Source organism: Poromitra crassiceps (assembly GCF_964638095.1).
Source record: "Poromitra crassiceps genome assembly, chromosome: 21".
NCBI lineage: Eukaryota > Metazoa > Chordata > Actinopteri > Beryciformes > Melamphaidae > Poromitra > Poromitra crassiceps.
The window spans coordinates 22,281,394-22,301,469 of NC_139638.1; the positions used below are offsets into that span (position 1 = coordinate 22,281,394).

Genomic DNA, 20,076 nt, shown 5'->3' on the forward strand with positions numbered 1-20,076 from the left:
ACAGCAAATCTTAGCTCTTCCAGCTAGCTTACTTCACTCGCTGTCCGTATGTTTATAGGGACGTTTTTTCTTCTCCAGAACTTCCAGTGCCATGTGACTCAGGGGAAGGGCGTGTTGTTTTTAAAAAGCTGGCCGTCGGCAGGCTAAATATAGCCTTTACTAGACCTGACCCCTCATTTGCCTTTGCTGTGGCCACTTTAGCTCGTCTTGCTAGCTAAGCGGGGGCCCCGCAACTAGTAATTATATAGGAAGGCTTCCATTTGACATCCCCGTGTATAGTGTTGACTTCACACAAGCTCCTGCTCTCTTCCTCAAATTTAGACATTTGGGTTGTCGTTGATGGTTTGCTTTGGTTGCATTTTAATTCTACCTTTTTGTTTCTCAATATAACTATATTTATAGTTTCAACGTTTCCAGCCTGATGCATCAGTAATGAGCATCATCTACACCTCTCACTATTCACAGCACAGTGTGAATGAATCTTTACAAACTGGAAATGTTCATTCACATTGCAAAACATGACCTACCTCTTTGAATAGTAAATGAAAAGATGGACAGAAAAATCTAATCTTTTAACATTTTAATTTGTGTGACAGTTTATAGATCATTTCTCCAGTGTAGCGTGTTCAGTAAGCGCGACAGTGAATGTTCTACAGCTGCTCACAGCGTTTCAGATGATTGTTTTGTTAACATGGTGAGGCTTTGACATGGTGGCTTTACACTTCACAAGTGAGGCCTAATGTTCCAGATGGCTTCTTGGACCTCCTGGAGCAGAGCTGAAGGTTTCACTCTGTTCTGTGTTGTTGCTTCTTTCACACACTTTTGATAATTGAGCAGACAAGACAAATCGTTGAAGGTGAGAGGAGGACGCGCACAACGTTGTAGATCTTTATTTTTCCAGTTCTCCACATTGATTGTGGACAACAGCAAAACGATGCGTACGTCTAGAAAGAGGATGGCGTCCCTATCCAGCGTTTCTCACGCAATGTTAATATTTGGGCGGCCTGCCCAGGTAAATTAACAGCCCACCAAGTCAATTTCCTTTTTGGATTCATTTTAGGTGGTGTGGTGTGGTGCATGGAGCTGGCCTATGTACTTTTCAAGCAATCAAGCTTTAATAGTGCCAAGCATGTTGGTGAACTACAATGACCATAATTCATTGCCTATGACGCAACACATCCGTACTCTTTTGAGTTGTGGTGTGTGTGTGTGTGTGTGACACACCACTGAACGGAGAGAGACAGTTTGAAACATAGCCTCGATGATCAGATGGAAGTATGGTAGTCAGTTAAGTGAAATGTGACACAAAGTCAACTTGTCAACCTGTGGCAAACACAAACCACAGCTCTGATACAGCTGGCGACGATATCTTACGATGAGCTTATTTGTCCCCTGCCTGGTTTTATAGAAGGACTTTGTACCGTGCAAGTTGTGTGTGTCTCTGCCACATCTGTAGCCAAACTCTGTGTTAATCTGTAACTTTCATAGGAGCAGACATCTGTCCTCATCGCACGGTGTCAGTCAGCCTCTGTGGTCTCAGTATTGTGTTTCAACGGAGGTTCTCTCAATCTTCCTCTCACTCACTTTCTCACACACTGGTCCGGCTCCAAAACTAACACCCTTCAGTGATACTCAACTTGCGGCCCGCGGGCCACATGTGGCCCGCTGTGTGGCCCGCGATGGAATTGCAATTTTTTTTTTTTTTTTTTTTTTTACAGTGCACCTTAACGCAACATGCAAGATACCCGCTGAATAAGTGTCCAAATGTTCATGTCGTTCTGGCCAATACTCCACTTCTGTTATAGCATTTCAGTCTGGAATATGGAATATCTTTCAATAATCTATGATTTAGCTGCTAAATTGTCAAATACCGCCGTCTGCTCGCTACCCAAGCGCTTATGAATGTACTTAACCTAACTAACTATCCGATGTGCACAACATTGTCAGACTAAACTCCGGCTGACACCCCAAAAACCTACAATCCGCTACAGAAAAATGTATATTGATTAGGGGTGTCACGATACACTCAGTTCACGATACGATACGTATCACGATACTGGGTTCACGATAACGATACGATACGATACGATTTTAACAATATTTTTTTAAACTTGAATAATGACAATATATGACTGGAAAAGTAGTATTTTATTTGAAATGCACAAATACAAAACATGCTGTTGTGGGAAATTGTTATTACAATAACAACTAGAAAAAACATGAGATTGGAGATAAGGCTTATCTTGAAATAGAATGAGTTACACCGTCACTTAGATTTACTTTGAACTAAAAGGTTTCTCAGCAGTATAAATTCTCATTATGCATCTTCAGTTTTTCTTCAAACTCAAACAACAAGACTTTTCTTAGTCTATTTTTTATGCATCTTCAGTTTTTCCTGTCAAGTAAACAGTTTTGCCAGAAACTCAATTGAATGGTTTCTCTCCTGTATAACTTCTCATGTGTCTCTTCAGAGACTTGTTCAACTGAACTACTTTCCACACATTGAACTTCAACAAACAAAGACGTTTCTTTGTCTACTTTTGGAAGAAAATTTTTTTTTTTTTTTTTTTTTTTTTTTTTTTTTTTTTCACGATATGAGATTTCATCTCAACGATACATATCGTGACGTTTTACTATCGCGAAATTTCGTGGGACGATATATTGTGACACCCCTAATATTGATTGTTTATTAACTGGCCCCTGGCCTTCTAGCATTTCATGAAAGTGGCCCCCGGGCAAAGCAAGTTGAGTATCCCTGCCCTATAGGCTCCAAGCACCCTATAATTCCCCCCCACCAGAGAACTGACGAGCGTGCGTTGTGTGCCCTGTCCTCCCAAAGCTCTGCTGGTGACAGAAGCGCCAACACAAGTGTTGGTAGCTGTGCTATCTGTGTGGAACCAGCTGGTCTCCTTCAGTTAGTGCAGTCCTAAATGCACTGAGCATATCATCTTAACCATTCAAACTGACAAAGGGCATGTTTGTGCACATTAACTTGCAGAGACAGAGGAAAATGAAGAAATGCTATATGAGGGTTTTGTTTCTCCTCTAATAGGGCTTATTGTTTTGAGTTGCCAATGCAATCTAGAGAAAATATGAGTGCGCTTGTTGATCAAAGCAACCATCTGTGTGTGTTTGTATAAGTCTGTGTGTGTGTTTGTATAAGTCTGTGTGTGTATGAGTCAATCAATTGACTTACATGTCAACACATCAGGTCTCAAGGTCACAAAAACCCAGAAACACATGATAACCCCCCAAAGTCATTCTACGGTTAATGGTTAACAAAGTTCAAAGCGTGAACAGTTAAAAAATAACAAAGGGAATAATGAGTAGAGGAGGGATAAAAACATGTATTATTAAAGTACCTGGAAACCAAAATCCACAAAAACCTAACTATTAAATTTAGGGTCTTATGTGAGTAATTGTGTGCCTCAGAAAGTAGGAGACATTACTTTCAACCCAAACCGCCAAAATCGCCAAGGTCTGGATTTCCACTTCCTCATTGAAGACAGCGGTGCACCTGGTGCTAAAATGCATGATCTTATCACGTCATAAGATTTAATCGAATCACACGCGCGCACACACACACACTGACACACACACAGTAGCGCTGTGCACTCGCAGTGGCAGTCTCTCTTCCTCTCTATGCCGAGCAACGAGCGAACTCACACACGCACACTCCATCTCTCTTTCCTTCTCTCCTTCTCGCTCGCTCTCTCTCTCAGAGGAGACCTGCAGTGCAGTCCTGCACGCACACACACGGGACACGCCCACACAATCCGCGGGAGAAAAGACTAAATTCTAATTGATTGTCATGACTTTTGTCATGACTGTCAAACCTAAATTTATATACTTTGTGACGTTCATCATCGTTCAAATTTGGCTGGTGGCTTATTAACATAGGTTCCTGTGATGTGATGAACTCAAAATCCTAAATAATAAAAAAATATTTCTGGTTTCCAGGGACTTTAAGTCTATCACTTTCATAAAGGTTACCAACAATATTCCCAGTTCATGTGAAAACGGTATAAAGCTATCGCTCAAGCCCCTTCTAAACATGCAGTGAAGTCCTGATCATAACCAGACGCTAGCCGGTCGCCCTGCATGTTTAGAAACAATTATCCTCTTTGTGCGCACTCCCGCGAGTGCGGATCATTACCACCCGAGCCCCTAGTATAGCAGAAGAAGAAAGTACAACAGTAACGTATCTATTCTTGTTTTCAACCAATGAACCAGCTTTGTTAAAACGATCCCCCGGCTTTGACCTGGTCCCATATGTTTGAATCTCTACAGTGACATCTACTGACCCCATCTAACCCACTCCAAGCAGATCATTACGGTACATATATATTTATATGTATGTATATATATATATATATGTATATATATATATATATATATAAATATATATATATATATATAAAAAAAATACAGTTAGTATATAATTAACATAGGGAATAGAGTGCCGCAAGTTGGCATCACGCTGGCTTCTCTCTTCTCGAGGTCAATGTGCTTTTTGAATGGGATTTTGGTTAGCTGTCTGGTTAGCTCCTCTGTGTTTAACACAAGTTTATGATACTTCAAGGTTTTGTTCCGCTAGAAAATGAACAGCACTTTTATAATTTTTTGAAGAGTATGTGATCGCCATTCGCCAGAAAACACTTGATAAATCATAAAAGTGGTGTTCATTTGTGAAGATTATCTTGCTGAACAACACCTCTAAGCAGTATCATAAACGTTTGTTAACACCACAGACCTTATTTCAGGCATCTAACCAAAACCCATTCAAAAAAACAAAACATTGACTTTGAGACGAGGGAACCCATTCCCATGCCAACGCATTCCTGCAGCACTTAGTCTACTGGAGAGACACAGAGAGCCAGAAAGGATATTATGTGTGTGAACGAGTTGACCTAAATATGGAGAGGGCAGGCACTGGTCTTACGGAGCTACCAAAGCTACCACGGAATAGGGCTGTGAATCTTCACTGGCCTCTCGATTCGATTCGATTACGATTCATCTGTCTTCGATTCGATTCCACGATGCATCTCGATGCAGCTCAAAGTATCGCAGCTCCAAGTATCAAATCCTCAATTTTCTGTATTATTACTGCACATGGCTACTTTTTCATCAATTAATACAAGCAGTCAGATAAATATCAAGGCCCTTTTTTACTTAGAAAGTGCTTTAAAATCTGAATGTCAACAGAGATTTAAACAAACGATTCAACGATTCTTCTGTCGTCGATTCGATTCCCACGTCCGCGTCGCGATGCATCGATTATACGATTTAATTCTGCCTCTTCTCTATCAGAACTGTAGAAGTCAAACATCAGAACTGCTCTGCGCTGCTCACCACATTTTCCCATTCAAGTGAATGAGTGCAAACACTCGCAAAATGACTATCTCGAAAACGATACGCCAGATCGCTTAGAAAGGTGATGGCACCTTAAGCAAGCACATTAATGATCATAAATTGCTGGTGCTGGTGGATTATCACCATTCCCACAGCAGGGTGGCTGCAGATGGTCCTGAAATGTCTCCTTTGCACCGGTGAAGCGTGCCAGGGACACAAAACGCTCAGTGTTTGTCCCTGTGAGACTCCTGACTGAGGAAGTGTCAGCCAGAGACAGAAACGCTCAGTCTTTGTCCTGAGGAAGTGTCAGCCAGAGACAGAAACGCTCAGTCTTTGTCCTGAGGAAGTGTCAGCCAGAGACAGAAACGCTCAGTCTTTGTCCTGAGGAAGTGTCAGCCAGAGACAGAAACGCTCAGTCTTTGTCCTGAGGAAGTGTCAGCCAGCCACAAGTCGATGTGTGGCGACACAGAGGATGGAAAGGAGTGAATCATATGAAGAAGATTATAGCACTGCATGAGAGGGCAGAAGGTTGGCTTGGAGTCCTTAGACGTGCTTTTCCAGAGAAGCCACTGGCCCGAGGAAAACAAACACCATTGACTTAATTGTTCCCTTGTTTTCTTTGTGGGTGATTTCATGAGCAGTCTACAATCCAGGGCTGTCAACAGTCATTTTAGTTCACGGGCCACATGTGACCCAATTTGCTCTTAAGTCAAGTGGGCCAGACAAAGAAAATCAAAGCATAATGTGAGAGCAAAATTTTTGATTAATAGCTTATTAATTGGTTGTTGATGATTATCCACTCTGTTCCATAATGATCTATGGCTCTCTTATAAGACGTGTCTGATCGAGAGCAGAGTCCAAGACACGTCTTATAAGAGAGCATAGATCATTATGGAACAGAGTCGATAATGATCAACAACCAATTCATAAGCAATCAATCAATAATTTTGCTCTCACAATAATAAGCTATAAATAACTACAGTACACCTCTACGTTTTCCTGTTTCTTTGCATGTAAAGAATTGGGTAGATCTTAAGAACACGTTATCTCAGCTACCGTCAAACAAATTATCAAATCTACTGTCTGTAACTGGGCAGTACAATTGATGCAATTCTCTATAGCCAAGGGTAATGAAAATAGTTGACCTTGGCATTTAGTGATGAATAAAGAAAACATGAATAGGCTCTTTTAATATTTAACTTGCTCCTGACCTGGTGCCTCTTAGCCTTCACACAAGTGCACCAAATTGGATTGAAGGATTTCTCCGTGCAATTTGTACACTTTGCAAAGTCATCCTGTGGGCCAGATTGGACCCTCTGGTGGGCCGGTTTTGGCCCCCAGTCCGTATGTTTGACACCCCTGGTCTACGCGATCTGTCACTTCACGCGTATGGTTGCTGCTGGGGCATGGTTCAACAAGAGAATAAACCTGTCGTCCACACAGCTGAATGGACAATTATGCATAGATTTTGAATGGAGATGTGAAGTGGCCGAGGGCAAGGTGGACAAGTTATGGCAAGGTTTGCACGCAGCACATTCGTTCCCTCACATGAACAACCTTTTAGACCCACCTTGACCGCTTCGGGGTCTGTGTAGCCACTTCTTAACATGCAGTGGAATCCGTATTATAACCTGCACCTAGCCGGTTGGCCTGCATGTTAAACAACAATTAGCCGGCCTACGCGCACTCCCGCGAGTCCGTATCTTATCTACCTCGACCACCGGTATAAGATCCGCTTCCACGCAATCGCAGCTCATGTTAAACAGCTGGCAGGTTATTATCCGCATATCCGTAGTGGGCAGGTGTGGCTTTCGTGACTCACTTCACGTTCACTAGTTTATTAATTAATGAATCGTTCGGGCAATCGCTTATATCAACGAGCAAACTCACGGTTTCCTCAAGTGCTGCAAAAACGGATTGATTGATTGTTTGGCCAATGCGCTTCAGCTGCAGCCAGGCAGGTCCAGTGCATCAGGTCTGCTGCTGCTGCTGCTTGCTTGCTCCCATGTCAGAAAAAGCCTAACTTTTGTGGGGAGAAATACATTGAAAACTAGTTAGATATGACTTGAAATGCCACTTGTAAAATAAATCACCCCCAGTGATTGACGACAGTCCGACCACTATTTTGACTGGGCTGCTTTATGTAGCAAGGCGAAGCGCTCATTTTTTGGCACATTGCCACCCCTCGTTGGAATGGACTCCGTTAAAACATGCTTTTTGAAGTCTCCAGATTTGTCGCTAACGTGATGCAGCCAATTATATCAGCAGGCAGTGTTGTGTGCCTCTCCACTGCGGAGAGGATAGGAGCTGACTGACTGATAGGCTATCAAACTTTTGTGGGGAGAAATAGCCTACATTTAAAACTAGTCAGATATGACTAGTTGCCACTTGTAAAATAAATCACCCACAGTGATTGACGACGGTGCGACCACTATTTTGACTGCCTCATAGCTACAGCTGCTTCCTATCACATTTCTTGTTTTCGATAGATGCTACCGCGCCAGACGCTGTCTGGGTAGAGCAGCCATTTCTTCTTTGCCTTTTGTCTACTTCCCTGCAGCCGGCCATACACTTACCTCTCTTGGGCACTGCTGCTGCTCAGTGCTCTCACGCACACGCACACACACACACACACACACACACACACACACACACACACACACACACACGGAGACAGACGCACAGACTCTGAGCCAATTGGAGTTTCTGATGTCTATCCCTTGCCCTTATTAGTGGCCGGGCCAGCGAAGCGGCAGGGCCACTTATTGTATTTGCCTGTATTCTTCTTCTCCCAGCAAGTTAGACTTCCTATGCATGAAAATAAACCAAACTTTGCACAAAGGTCCAGTCCCATGCCAAACTAAGTTGACGTGAATTTGGCACCAATAGTCCTGATGGTGGCGCTACAGCGACCGTCTAAAGTTTCAAACTTTGAAAAAACATAACAAATCAGGCATACGTGTTACTTCAGCGAAATGTGCGCCCAAGTGAGGAGAAATCTTTGTACACTGCAACCTATGGGCAATTATGAAGTCTAAAGACCGCAAAACTGTAAAAGTAATTAAACCCTACTCCTCCCACATTTTTTCTTCAAAAGACACAAAACTTCAGCATCTGCATCGTGAGACTGTCCTACACAACAAATTCAGACAGATTTTTGATTGATCCAAAATTGAGCCCACAGTGCCTCAAAATGTTTTACTGTAAACGGTACTGTAAACAGCTACTGCAAATTCTCACTAAATAAAGCTCAAAACTTCACGGAAAAAAATTACCAAGTTTTGCTTTCACAGTAGTTGAAGTGTGTAAAATCTCAGAATGCCATCTCAAAAACTGAATTTTTGACAATATTTTTAATTCTGCCCTCATGTATAGCCTAGAGCAGTGGTTCCCAACCTTTTCCAACTCAGGGCCCACTTTTATGTCTCAAAAATGTTCGCGGCCCACCTCCGACCCCATAAATACAAAGGCCATATAATGCGTTCTCAGAGCACTTTTTTATTGAAAATTGAACATAAAGGACTGAACTGAATACAGGAGAAACATGTTGGAAGCTCCACAGTCACTAACACAGCACCTGTAACATGTTGCAACACCTTCAGTATTACAGTTTTCAAGGAGCTGTCCACACACACACACACACACACACATACACGCACACACACACACACACACACACACACACACACACACACACACACACACACACACACACACACCAATCATTCAAGGAGCTGTCCATCAGCACCACACAGATGTCAGAAATGACAAGCAAGGGGCTGTCTGTAACAGGCTAATTAACAAATGATTAATAAATAACGGTATCCTTCAACAATGGAAAAATGCATTCTCATAACAATTTGACATCCAATATCAGATCCAAACAAAATCCAAATATCAGAAGAAAGCCCATTAAATCGATAGGGTTACAAATAAACACAAACCCAATATAAAGATGATGTAAAGATGAAACTTCAATTCAAGCAAAAGCAATAACATCAAAGAAACAAAAATCATACTTTTTCAAGTATGATTTTTCAAAATATTTCAAAAAAAAAATTGTTTTTTTTTTTGTTTTTTTTCAAAAATCATACTTTTTTGGAAATGATTTGGCGGCCCACTTGCAATACCTTCGCGGCCCACCAGGGGGCCGCGGACCACAGGTTGGGAATCACTGGCCTAGAGAGCACCGATGCCTTCGCCATCCTGGGGAACGGTGGGACATGCCCTCACCATCCTGGGAAAACACACACACACACACACTTATGATGATGTCATAACTGATGTCATCAGTGATGTAACTTGAGCAATTGTGCATTGTGACATCACTGATGATGTCATCAGTGATGTCATCAGTGTTGTGACATCACTGATGATGTCATCAGTGATGTCATCAATGATGTCATAAATCCTTCCTGGCTCACCCTATATAAGTGGAAGCAGTGTGTGTTTTTACACGCAAGCATCCAGTCCCATAAAACACCACCAGCAAGCATCCAGTCTGTCCATAAGACGAAAAAGCAGCTCCTGCTGGTATATAAGTTGTGTGACCTCACAGACCTGCAGCGTAGGACCGAAGAGATACAAACTCCCCAGGTGGCTATTAATCGCTCAGCCTCCCTCTCCATCTAACATCAACTCCACCAGTACCTCATCCACTCTACAACAGCGAGGCAACAGGCAAGTAACTACTACTTTTGTTTGTGAATATACTGATTCCTACTTGTATTGTTGTGAGATGCCTCACAACAAAAAACGGAGTCGGATGATGAAAAAGCTACATGCTGCAAAGAAACCTGAACCTGCTTTGAATCCCTTAAGTTTTTAGCTATGCAGTGTTCTAAGCAGACTGGATGGCATGCAGCAGATGATAGATAGGACGCTCATCCATAAGAGACTTGAGACTTGACTTGGACTTGTGACCAAAGACGTGAGACTTGACTTGGAGTATAGCTAAAAGACTTCAGCCTTGACTTGGGGACTCTAGCTCAAAGCCTTGAGACTTGCCCGGCCACGACCCATTGCTGCGCAACAGCTATAATTACCCCCTGTTTTATTAACTTTTATCTGCTTTGTATTCCGTAAAGAACTTAAAACCCCATTATATAGATAAGTTTGACTTCTCTCTCTCTCACACACACACACACACACACACACACACACACACACACACACACACACATACTCTCTCACATTCAAAGTGGCCCGAGCACGGATAGGGCAGAGCTCCCATTTCCCCCCTCCCTCCCTCCCTCCCTCCCTCCCTCCCAGTCAGGCAGGCAGCCCGCCAGCCTCCGTGCCTCCAGTTAGCAGCGCTGCAGTGCTGGGAACCCCAAGGCCCCGAGCAGGTGTCAACCTCCCTGCTCCGCCAGAGGAGCTGAGAGGGGGAACACAAAGCACTCAAAGAGACATGCCAGCATGGTAACCGTCTTAAATGTCCCCGGCCAGTATGGCCACTCCTCTCGCTCTCTCAGCAGCACCATAGGCTGGCTGCCAGTATGTGCTCTCTCTGCTACTGTAACACTGACTCTCTCAAAGGGGCTTGGAGGAGCCTTTGCCCCCCACTAAGGTTTCAGATTGATGGGGGGTATCAGGAGTGCACAGATAGCGGGGATGAGGCCGAGTTCAGACGCTTTGATTTATTCAGTGTGTCGCTATAGGATTTCTGCACCGAAAAACAGAGGACATTCTTTTCCATCTGGGGTTCTTTGATTATTATTGACCACATTTTAGTGGATTGAGTATTGTAATCGCATCCATTCTCTCTCTCTCTCTGTCTCTCTCTCTCTGTCTTTGTCTCTGTCTGTCTCTCTGTCTCTCTCTCTCTCCCTCTCTCTGTCTATCTCTCTCCCTCTCTCTGTCTGTCTCTCTCTCTGTCTCTCTCTCTCTGTCTCTCTCCCTCTCTCTGTCTCTCTCTCTGTGTCTCTCTGTCTCTGTCTCTCTCTGTCTGTCTCTCTATGTCTCTCTCTCTGTCTCTCAGCCTGCCTATGGCTCATCTTTACAGTGCTCTTTCAGATGCAGCTCTCTTGGGCCTGAGTGATCTTTGAAACGCTGGCTCCTCGGCTCATGGCTTTGGCTCTCAGCTAAAGCTGGCCTGGCATTTAGATTGGCAAGACTGGAAAAGAACTGGACGAGAGGGAGAAGTGATGCCTTTCTCTCTCTCTCTCTCTCTCTCTCTCTCTCTCCCTCTCTCTCTCTCTCTCTCTCTCTCTCTCTCTCTCTCTCTCGCTCTGTGTCCATTGTTCAGTACTGTGCAGTGCAGTGATGATGTGGATGGGATGAAGAGAGGGGGGAGGGGGCGAGAGAGTGGAGGTTACCCTCATCTTCACTAAACAATAGGTCCTTGTGTATTTGACCCCCTTTAGGAAAGTAGATTCCATGGCTAGGGGCTGAACCCCAGATGGAACCCCACCAGTGCTAGATCTGGTAGGTGGTGGATCCCCCATACATCCACTTTTGCCCCGTTATTGAGGATATTCCTCTCACTTTGCTTGGGAGGGGAGGGTTGTTCCACTCGAATGTATCTCTCGGCTATTTGTTCTCGTTCAACAACCCAATCAATAATCAATTACTTTTTTCCCCTTAGCTGTGCCATTGTGTCATTGATTGCCTATAAATTGGTGCCATGTGATATATCGCCCCTCCCCTGGGGAACTAATTACTAACCTATATTAGGGAACCAACCACAATGGTGTCAGGTCATTAAACAGTAGCTAACAATGATTTATGTTCTATGACTTTATCATTTGTTCTGTACTTTGGGCTGAAGATGAGATCAAATGAGGACAGATGACCCCATGAAATAATAAATATCCGTGTGTAAAAAAGAAAGAACCTCCACAGAAAAGGAGGTTTCCTTCTCTGTGGCGTTTTCTTTTTCCGTTTTTCTTGTTTCACTACCGCAGTAGGTTTTCCCTTTCTGATTATAACTTTGAGCGAAGTCCATATTATGGTGTCACACTGAGAGAGACTGCTACTTTTCTCCTGTGAGTGAAGAGCTGTTATCTGAATCCCCGTCTTACAAGACATCTGATAACCTCTCATCCCCTCCTCATACGTGCACGGCATGGGCCCACCCCTTCTGGCAAAGGTGTGTGCTGCAGGTACTTCAGCTTCTCTGGAGCATGCGGTGGAGAACCTGAATAACCTGCTTTTGCGCCGGATCACTTCCCCCTTCTCAGAAAGAGGAGAGGAGACGACCGGCACGTAGCTCTCTGACCAGCCAGACCAAATCTGCCTGTTGCCTATTCCTCCCCCCCAGCACAGTATAGTGACCAGTGTTGGGCAAAGTTACTTTCAAAATGTAATATACTACATATTACTAGTTACTTTCTTTTGAAAGTAATGTTACCTTACAATATTACTGTCTGTGTAGAGTAACTTGTTACTTATTACACTACTTTTGCATTACCGTACTTTCACCAACATAACTGCAGTAGCAGAATGACATCGCCGCCCCAAAACTTTTTCCCCACAGTCTTGATATCAGTGTAAACTAGGGGTGTCACGATACACTCAGTTCACGATACGATACGTATCACGATACTGGGTTCACGATAACGATACGATAACTTGAATAATGACAATATATGACTGGAAAAGTAGTATTTTATTTGAAATGCACAAATACAAAACATGCTGTTGTGGGAAATTGTTATTACAATAACAACTAGAAAAAACATGAGATTGGAGATAAGGCTTATCTTGAAATAGAATTAGTTACACCGTCACTTAGATTTACTTTGAACTAAAAGGTTTCTCAGCAGTATAAATTCTCATTATGCATCTTCAGTTTTTCTTCAAACTCAGACAACAAGACTTTTCTTAATCTATTTTTTATGCATCTTCAGTTTTTCCTGTCAAGTAAACAGTTTTGCCAGAAACTCAATTGAATGGTTTCTCTCCTGTATAACTTCTCATGTGTCTCTTCAGAGACTTGTTCAACTGAACTACTTTCCACACATTGAACTTCAACAAACAAAGACGTTTCTTAGTCTATTTAAAAAAAAAAAAAAAATTGCGATATGAGATTTCATCTCAACGATACATATCGTGACGTTTTACTATCGCGAAATTTCGTGGGACGATATATTGTGACACCCCTAGTGTAAACTGTCCAAAATTCTAAATGTCATCCTTCTCCTTTGTTATTGTCATATATAGTGGTTATTTGCATAAAAACACACAATTTGATTAGGAAATGATTGTATCTTTTTTAAATATGTGCTTTGATAAAACGAATGTAACTAAATTTGTAACTTGTGTTACCTGACAAAGTAACTGGTATAATATTACTGAAATCCTATTGTAATAAGTTATATTACTGAGTTACTGCTAAAAGTAATATATTACATGTAATATATTACTTTTGTAATGAGTTACCCCCTACACTGATAGTGACACTGGCCTGGACTGAATGCTACACGCACATGCAAAAAGCACATGGCTCCATCAGCTAATGTAAAGCGACGTGAGAGAGAGAAGCCAGGGCACCGAGCGGAGCACAGAGCAGGCATTGTGCCGAGCGCCTCCCTGCTCCCAACTCGGCTCCTTTCACATGATCGGATCAACAGAAAGGAAGCGCTTGAGCCTTTACAATTGAATTATGGCAGTTAATCACTTTTCTGACTTAATACCATTTAAATCTTAATAACATTTATAGAGCAAAACCAAAAAGAATCAGTCGTCCATGTCAGAATGAATTTCGGTGACGATCATCGAATTGATGTCAAGAGTATTTTGTATCTTGTGTCCTGCATTGCAGTACTTTTGGCCAACATGGGATTGAGAAATATAGATTTAGAGCTTTATTTTAATATTTCACTTAAGCTTAAAAGCTTGTTGTGCTTTCCCACAGGCTTACATATTACATATTGCAGTTGACCTAAAACGGGCACTTGCTTGTTTGGAGGCATTCATGATATGAATATCTTGCTTGTTCTTCTATCTTGCAAATAAATAAATAAAATTACTTAAATTAATTAATTAAATTAATTTATGTATGTATTTATTAATTTTTAAAGCCCCCCCTACCCCTTCAAAAATGGATACATAGCATTTTGGAATAAAACCATAATAGTTTTTCGATGTGTGGACTGTGTCATTGTATCTTCTCTTACAGCATGTGTACCATAGTGTTGACCTTATCAGAGAGAGACCATCACTAGCCAATGAGCAAAATAATCCAATAACCCTACTATCCAGTTTTAGCATTGCAGAAGTGCAGTTTGTAGACTTCTCCTACACTGACGCTGCATCTACAATTAAGTTTACCCTCAACCCACAACCTCCCGCCCAACCTGTCCTAACCTCAACATTACTGTCATCAACGATAAGACAGCTGAGCGTTCTGTCTTGTCTTGGCAGCTCAGAGACGTAGCCTCAGGCTAAATCCGCAGCTTTCCTTTTCATTGTTCATAATTGGCCAGGTTTATCTCATTCTCCCAGCGTTTCTTTCTCTGGATGTGTTAAACCCGCACAGAGCAGCCTAGTGGCCTTCTTATCGTGCACATTGTGACGTGACGTGAGTGTATCAGGAGAGAACTGTTAAAAGGCAGAAGGACCGCACAAATTGGCAAATGGAAAACAACGCTCAGCTGATAGTTGCCAGAAATGTCATCCGAGGTAAGCGGCTCCGCCCCTTACTGTGCCTCAACAACAGTCGTTCAGAATAACATGTTTTAAATAAGAGAGGGGGGGGGGGGGGGGGGGGGTTCTCAAGCCGGAGGTGTTATGCTATTACATAACACCCATAACACCAATAAACAAGTGTATCGCACTGTGGTCATAACTGCGCGCGCGCACACACACACACACACACACACACACACACACACACACACACACACACACACACACACAGGTGTGCTCCCAGTACACATCACACTCTACAGTTGAGTATGTTTAAGTACGTTTAATAGCCTGTAAACACACACATGTTGACTTGCATGCGTCATGCCAGCTGTGTGTGTGTGTGTGTGTGTGTTTTGGTATGCTTGTTCCAGCCAAGGGCGGGCAGAGCAGTGTGTGTGTGTGTGTACTAATAGAGAGCGCATGTTTTCTGTCCCTAACGCCCTGTGTTATTTCAGGTCAGGACCTCGTCATGTGCTCTTATCACCTCCCCCTCTCTCAGCCCAGTGAAGTGACCCCTCTGCTCTGCCCGTCTGTTTGGCAGCTGTTCTCTGAGCCACACGGAGCTCAAACATGCAGGTGTTTTGAACAGAGCTCAAACATACAGGTGTTTTGAACAGAGCTCAAACATGCAGGTGTTTTGAACAGAGCTCAAACATGCAGGTGTTTTGAACGGAGCTCAAACATGCAGGTGTTTTTGAACAGAGCTCAAACATGCAGGTGTTTTTGAACAGAGCTCAAACATGCAGGTGTTTTGAACAGAGCTCAAACATGCAGGTGTTTTGAACGGAGCTCAAACATGCAGGTGTTTTGAACGGAGCTCAAACATGCAGGTGTTTTGAACGGAGCTCAAACATGCAGGTGTTTTGAACGGAGCTCAAACATGCAGGTGTTTTGAACGGAGCTCAAACATGCAGGTGTTTTGAACGGAGCTCAAACATGCAGGTGTTTTGAACGGAGCTCAAACATGCAGGTGTTTTGAACGGAGCTCAAACATACAGGTGTTTTTGAACAGAGCTCAAACATGCAGGTGTTTTGAACAGAGCTCAAACATGCAGGTGTTTTGAACGGAGCTCAAACATGCAGGTGTTTTTGAACAGAGCTCAAACATGCAGGTGTTTTGAACAGAGCTCAAACATGCAGGTGTTTTGAACAGAGCTCAAACATGCAGGTGTTTTTGAACAGAGCTCAAACATGCAGGTGTTTTTGAACAGAGCTCAAACATACAGGTGTTTTGAACAGAGCTCAAACATGCAGGTGTTTTGCACGGAGCTCAAACATGCAGGTGTTTTGAAAAGGGGACGTTTAAAAAAAGGAGCCAATCACTGACATCCTGGCTTTAGAGCCCAGCAGAGCCATGTAGATAGAAGAGTCCCGACATCTCCATTGACTCCAATGGAAGTAAGGTCCTGGATTAAGCAGCACTGTCGAGTTGCCGCAAAATGGACAGTTTGCGTTGTACTCTGAAAGTTTTATTTTTCTTGAATCAAATTGTACATTATCAGCTTTATTTTAGCATGCAAAAGTAGCGCGAGACCCATTCCTGGCTGTTCATTGGCTAATGAGTCTCGCATTTTGGTCCTCCGCTGACGCCACTCTCTCTCTAGAGGGCACTAGAGCCCAGTAGCTCTCAGATGTGCGCTGGAATGAAAATGTGGGCTTTGGAAAGTGCAAATGGCAGAGCTGTGGGAAAGTAGGAACAGTCCGCTCCATAGAAGGGCTAGACTTGCACTGTTTGATGTGTAGCCGGTGGCTTGCATACAACAACTAGGACTCCTTGAGGCAAGTGAGACAATGGCTGTCTTGTATGGACTGAACAGTGTGTTGACTCATGAACATGAAGGAGAAACGATACGAGTGGCCTTAGTTAGTGATTTATACTTGACTTTTCGAGAGCCCAGCAAAGGCTGTGTTTGTACAGTGTCCAAAAGCTCGACATTTGCACTGCTTGGATCCAAAATGCACGTGGCGCGCTATATCACCTCATGTAGAAGAGACAGTCTAACTTGAGAGACTAACAGGAAGTATTAAGTGTTAGTTACAATAGGAAGTTCTTCTGATTGTGTTTACACTTCCTGTGACTCATAAACCTAGTCTGACTCATAATGTGAGTCAAACTAGGTTTAACCAGATGAGTCAGACTAGTTTGAGCAGGTGAAACAGCCGGCGCTTTGAACAGGAAGTTGTGACACAATGGGTCAAGTGGGCGGGGCTACATAAGGTGAATACTATCCTGCTGAGTGATTTTAAAAGAAGATTATTCAGTTGGCCAGCTTTCAGTTTGAAGGGGAAGTGGATTTGACTACTGCTCTGCCTGTTTGGCGTCTGTCTGGGGCATGATACGATCATGTTTTGAGGAACCGATGGGTGTTAACGCGTTACTTCATGTTTGCCTGTGCGTGTGTGTTGCAGAGGAAACTTCACCGCTCCGAAGTTCTCAGAGTCCAACATGGGATTTGGCGTGCTGGGTGTGTTTCTGGGGCTGCTCCTGGAGGTCTCCACCCATGGCCCCCATGCGATGCCTCGCACCTCCTGGAAACACCAAGGTAATACTAACATTTACATATCGATGTTTACATGTAGTACGTCTGTGCTCTCTCAAAGTCATTTCAATACGTATCTTTAGAAAAATGATACGCTTGCAAATTGAATCTTTCTATTTTGCGATAAAGTCTAATGAAGCAGTAATTACCGTACACTTAATTTAATTGTGACTAACGGACTAATTGTGGACTCATACGATGTGAATGTTTATATCCCAGTTAGCATTATAATTTATTATGGTGGGGTTGGCAGCATCTTTATGCTTTAATGAACCATAATCCATAGAAAACAATCATGGATCACTGCAGTTATCTTCTCCAATTAATCATCTTTGTCACTTTACATCGGTATCGGTCGGACACCATAGATAGTGGAGTTGGACTAACGCCTAAAATATTTTTACTCACAGATTGAACCTTTCTATGGCATAAGGACCTGGGTTAGGGTTAAATCTAACCCTAACCCTGGACCTAAAATTGTGCGTTATTGCACGTTTGAACTCAACCTGTCTCGTTTGAAGTATAGAGCCTGCTACTAGGCTAGGTACAGGTTGCATTCATTTCACTTGAAAGAAATGCTATTTCCTACCATCTATTTTAAGACATAGGCCCTAGTCTCTCTCTTCAGTCTCACCACAGACGCTGAAGCTATGCCTCGTCTTGACCATCAGGTGGAAGGAAGCTGTGTTTGTCCACTTTCAGAAATAGCTGCAGTAACTAAGTACCTCTGTGACGGCTCAGTGCAGCTCAGCCTTTTAGTAAGAGTTTCTCTACTCTCTCACTGCCCCCGCAAGTCATTCAGTCAGTGAGGGTATTTGCTTTCATCATCTGGGTGTTTATACCCCGGCACCCGCAACCTGAGCCCGCTTGCACCTGGCACACCCAATGCCAGCCAGTCCTGACTAACACAAACTCTTCACTAGCTTGTGCCATTAATCACAACACGTAACGACACATGGGCATAACTAGCCACACACTCGCAGGATGTTCTAATATGTCGTAAATAGAGTCGGTAAGATGTGCCATCGCTGTGCAGTTCCCCAAACAGACACAAGGCAAAGCAAAGTTTTTGGGAGCCTTACGTTATCCAGCGTACAAGATCTGATAAGTCAAGTGTCACTGTTAGGATCACTGGATCGGGCCTGATCCTCTCCCTCTAGGACCTGAAAAGCTAAACCTCATCTCGTTTCTCGATCAGGTTTGAATCTAAACGTTGTTCAGTGACGTGCAGCGTGTTGAAGTAATGTGATCTGGTGTTTGTGCTCAGATCTGGACCTGATGGAGTTTTCAGAGCCGGGGATCTCCAACTACTCCACGCTGCTGCTGAGTGAGGAGCGGGACGCGCTGTACGTGGGCGCCCGAGAGGCCATCTTTGAGCTCAGCAAGAAGAACGTGACCGTCAGGAACAACAAGGTATCAATATGACTTGAGGCTTAAGAAAGTGAAAGAAAAAGGCTATTCCGACGAGGTTTCATCCTGATATTTTTTTTATCTCTCTTTAAGGTTGAGTGGACAGTTGCAGAAATTCCCATGACGATGTGCACCAGCAAAGGAAAGTCAAAAGAGGTCAGCTTAAAACATTCTCTTTTTTTAAATATGATTTCATAAGTCATTATCGCGCCTCTTAGATGTATGCTGTTCCCAAGATGCCCAAATCACTCTTCCTAATTGTTGGGTATAAATAGGCTAGAATACAATATTAGTGATGTTAATTTTGTTTATTGAATGTTGATCTCCAGAAGGACTGTCTCAATTACATCCGCGTGCTTCAAGTCCTCGATGACCAGCAACTGTATGTCTGCGGAACACATGCCTTTCAACCTCAGTGTGACTATCTGGTTAGTGAATAAATGCTCAATGCTCTTGTTACATTGTTGCATATCGTCACCCTCTTAAAATAATGGCCTACGTCACTTTTTCAAGTTTTTCAGAAAACATAAAAAACTGAACCAAATACAGAATATATGATATTTATTAATCATTCCACAATGTCTTTTATGACAATAGATGACTATTGACATACAAATAACACTGTCAATTATCTAACATAAAACGATTAGAAGACTGATTAGATGACTTAAGGCCAATTTACGAACATGCCATTGTGACTTAGGCAAAAAAAACCTGACTTAGGCCTGACTTACAGTTGCATTTTATGTCAAGCGTGTGACTTAGGCCATTTTTATTTTTGCCTAAGTCAGATTGTCTTGACTTAGGCAAAAATAAAACGGCTTAAGTCACAAGCTTGACATAGGCCATTGCACTACCACGTATAGGAACAGCATGATCTTTTCAATTAAGGACTTAGGCCATTTTCCCAGAGGTGGCCAACATCATGAAGAGATGATTTAGGCAAAAATATCATTTTCCTCAAAAAGTGACTTAGGCCATTATTTTTAAGAGTGTGACGATATAATAATTTAAATATGCAATAAATTGTAGGATTACTTTCCCACACCAGCTCATGTTTGGGCTTGCTTTAATTTTCATCCTTTAATTGAGCCCCCGTTGTCAATTGCTGAAGCTTTTTAATCTTGAATTCTTCTTCCAG

At 42.8% G+C, this 20,076-nt stretch overlaps 1 protein-coding gene across 4 annotated transcripts in view; it reads left to right on the top strand.

Annotated features, from left to right (window-relative positions):
- Nucleotides 1-20,076, top strand: part of sema4d (sema domain, immunoglobulin domain (Ig), transmembrane domain (TM) and short cytoplasmic domain, (semaphorin) 4D) — a 76,421-nt gene that overhangs the window by 40,849 nt on the left and 15,496 nt on the right. For 3 of the 4 annotated variants that reach the window (XM_083657708.1, XM_083657705.1, XM_083657706.1), the window contains exons 4-7: nucleotides 17,395-17,528; nucleotides 18,793-18,938; nucleotides 19,029-19,091; nucleotides 19,265-19,363. In XM_083657708.1, coding sequence (XP_083513834.1) covers nucleotides 17,432-17,528; nucleotides 18,793-18,938; nucleotides 19,029-19,091; nucleotides 19,265-19,363 — 405 coding nt within the window. In that variant the 5' untranslated portion in view covers nucleotides 17,395-17,431. The remainder of the gene's footprint in view (nucleotides 1-17,394; nucleotides 17,529-18,792; nucleotides 18,939-19,028; nucleotides 19,092-19,264; nucleotides 19,364-20,076) is intronic. The other variant, XM_083657707.1, reaches the window with a different exon arrangement.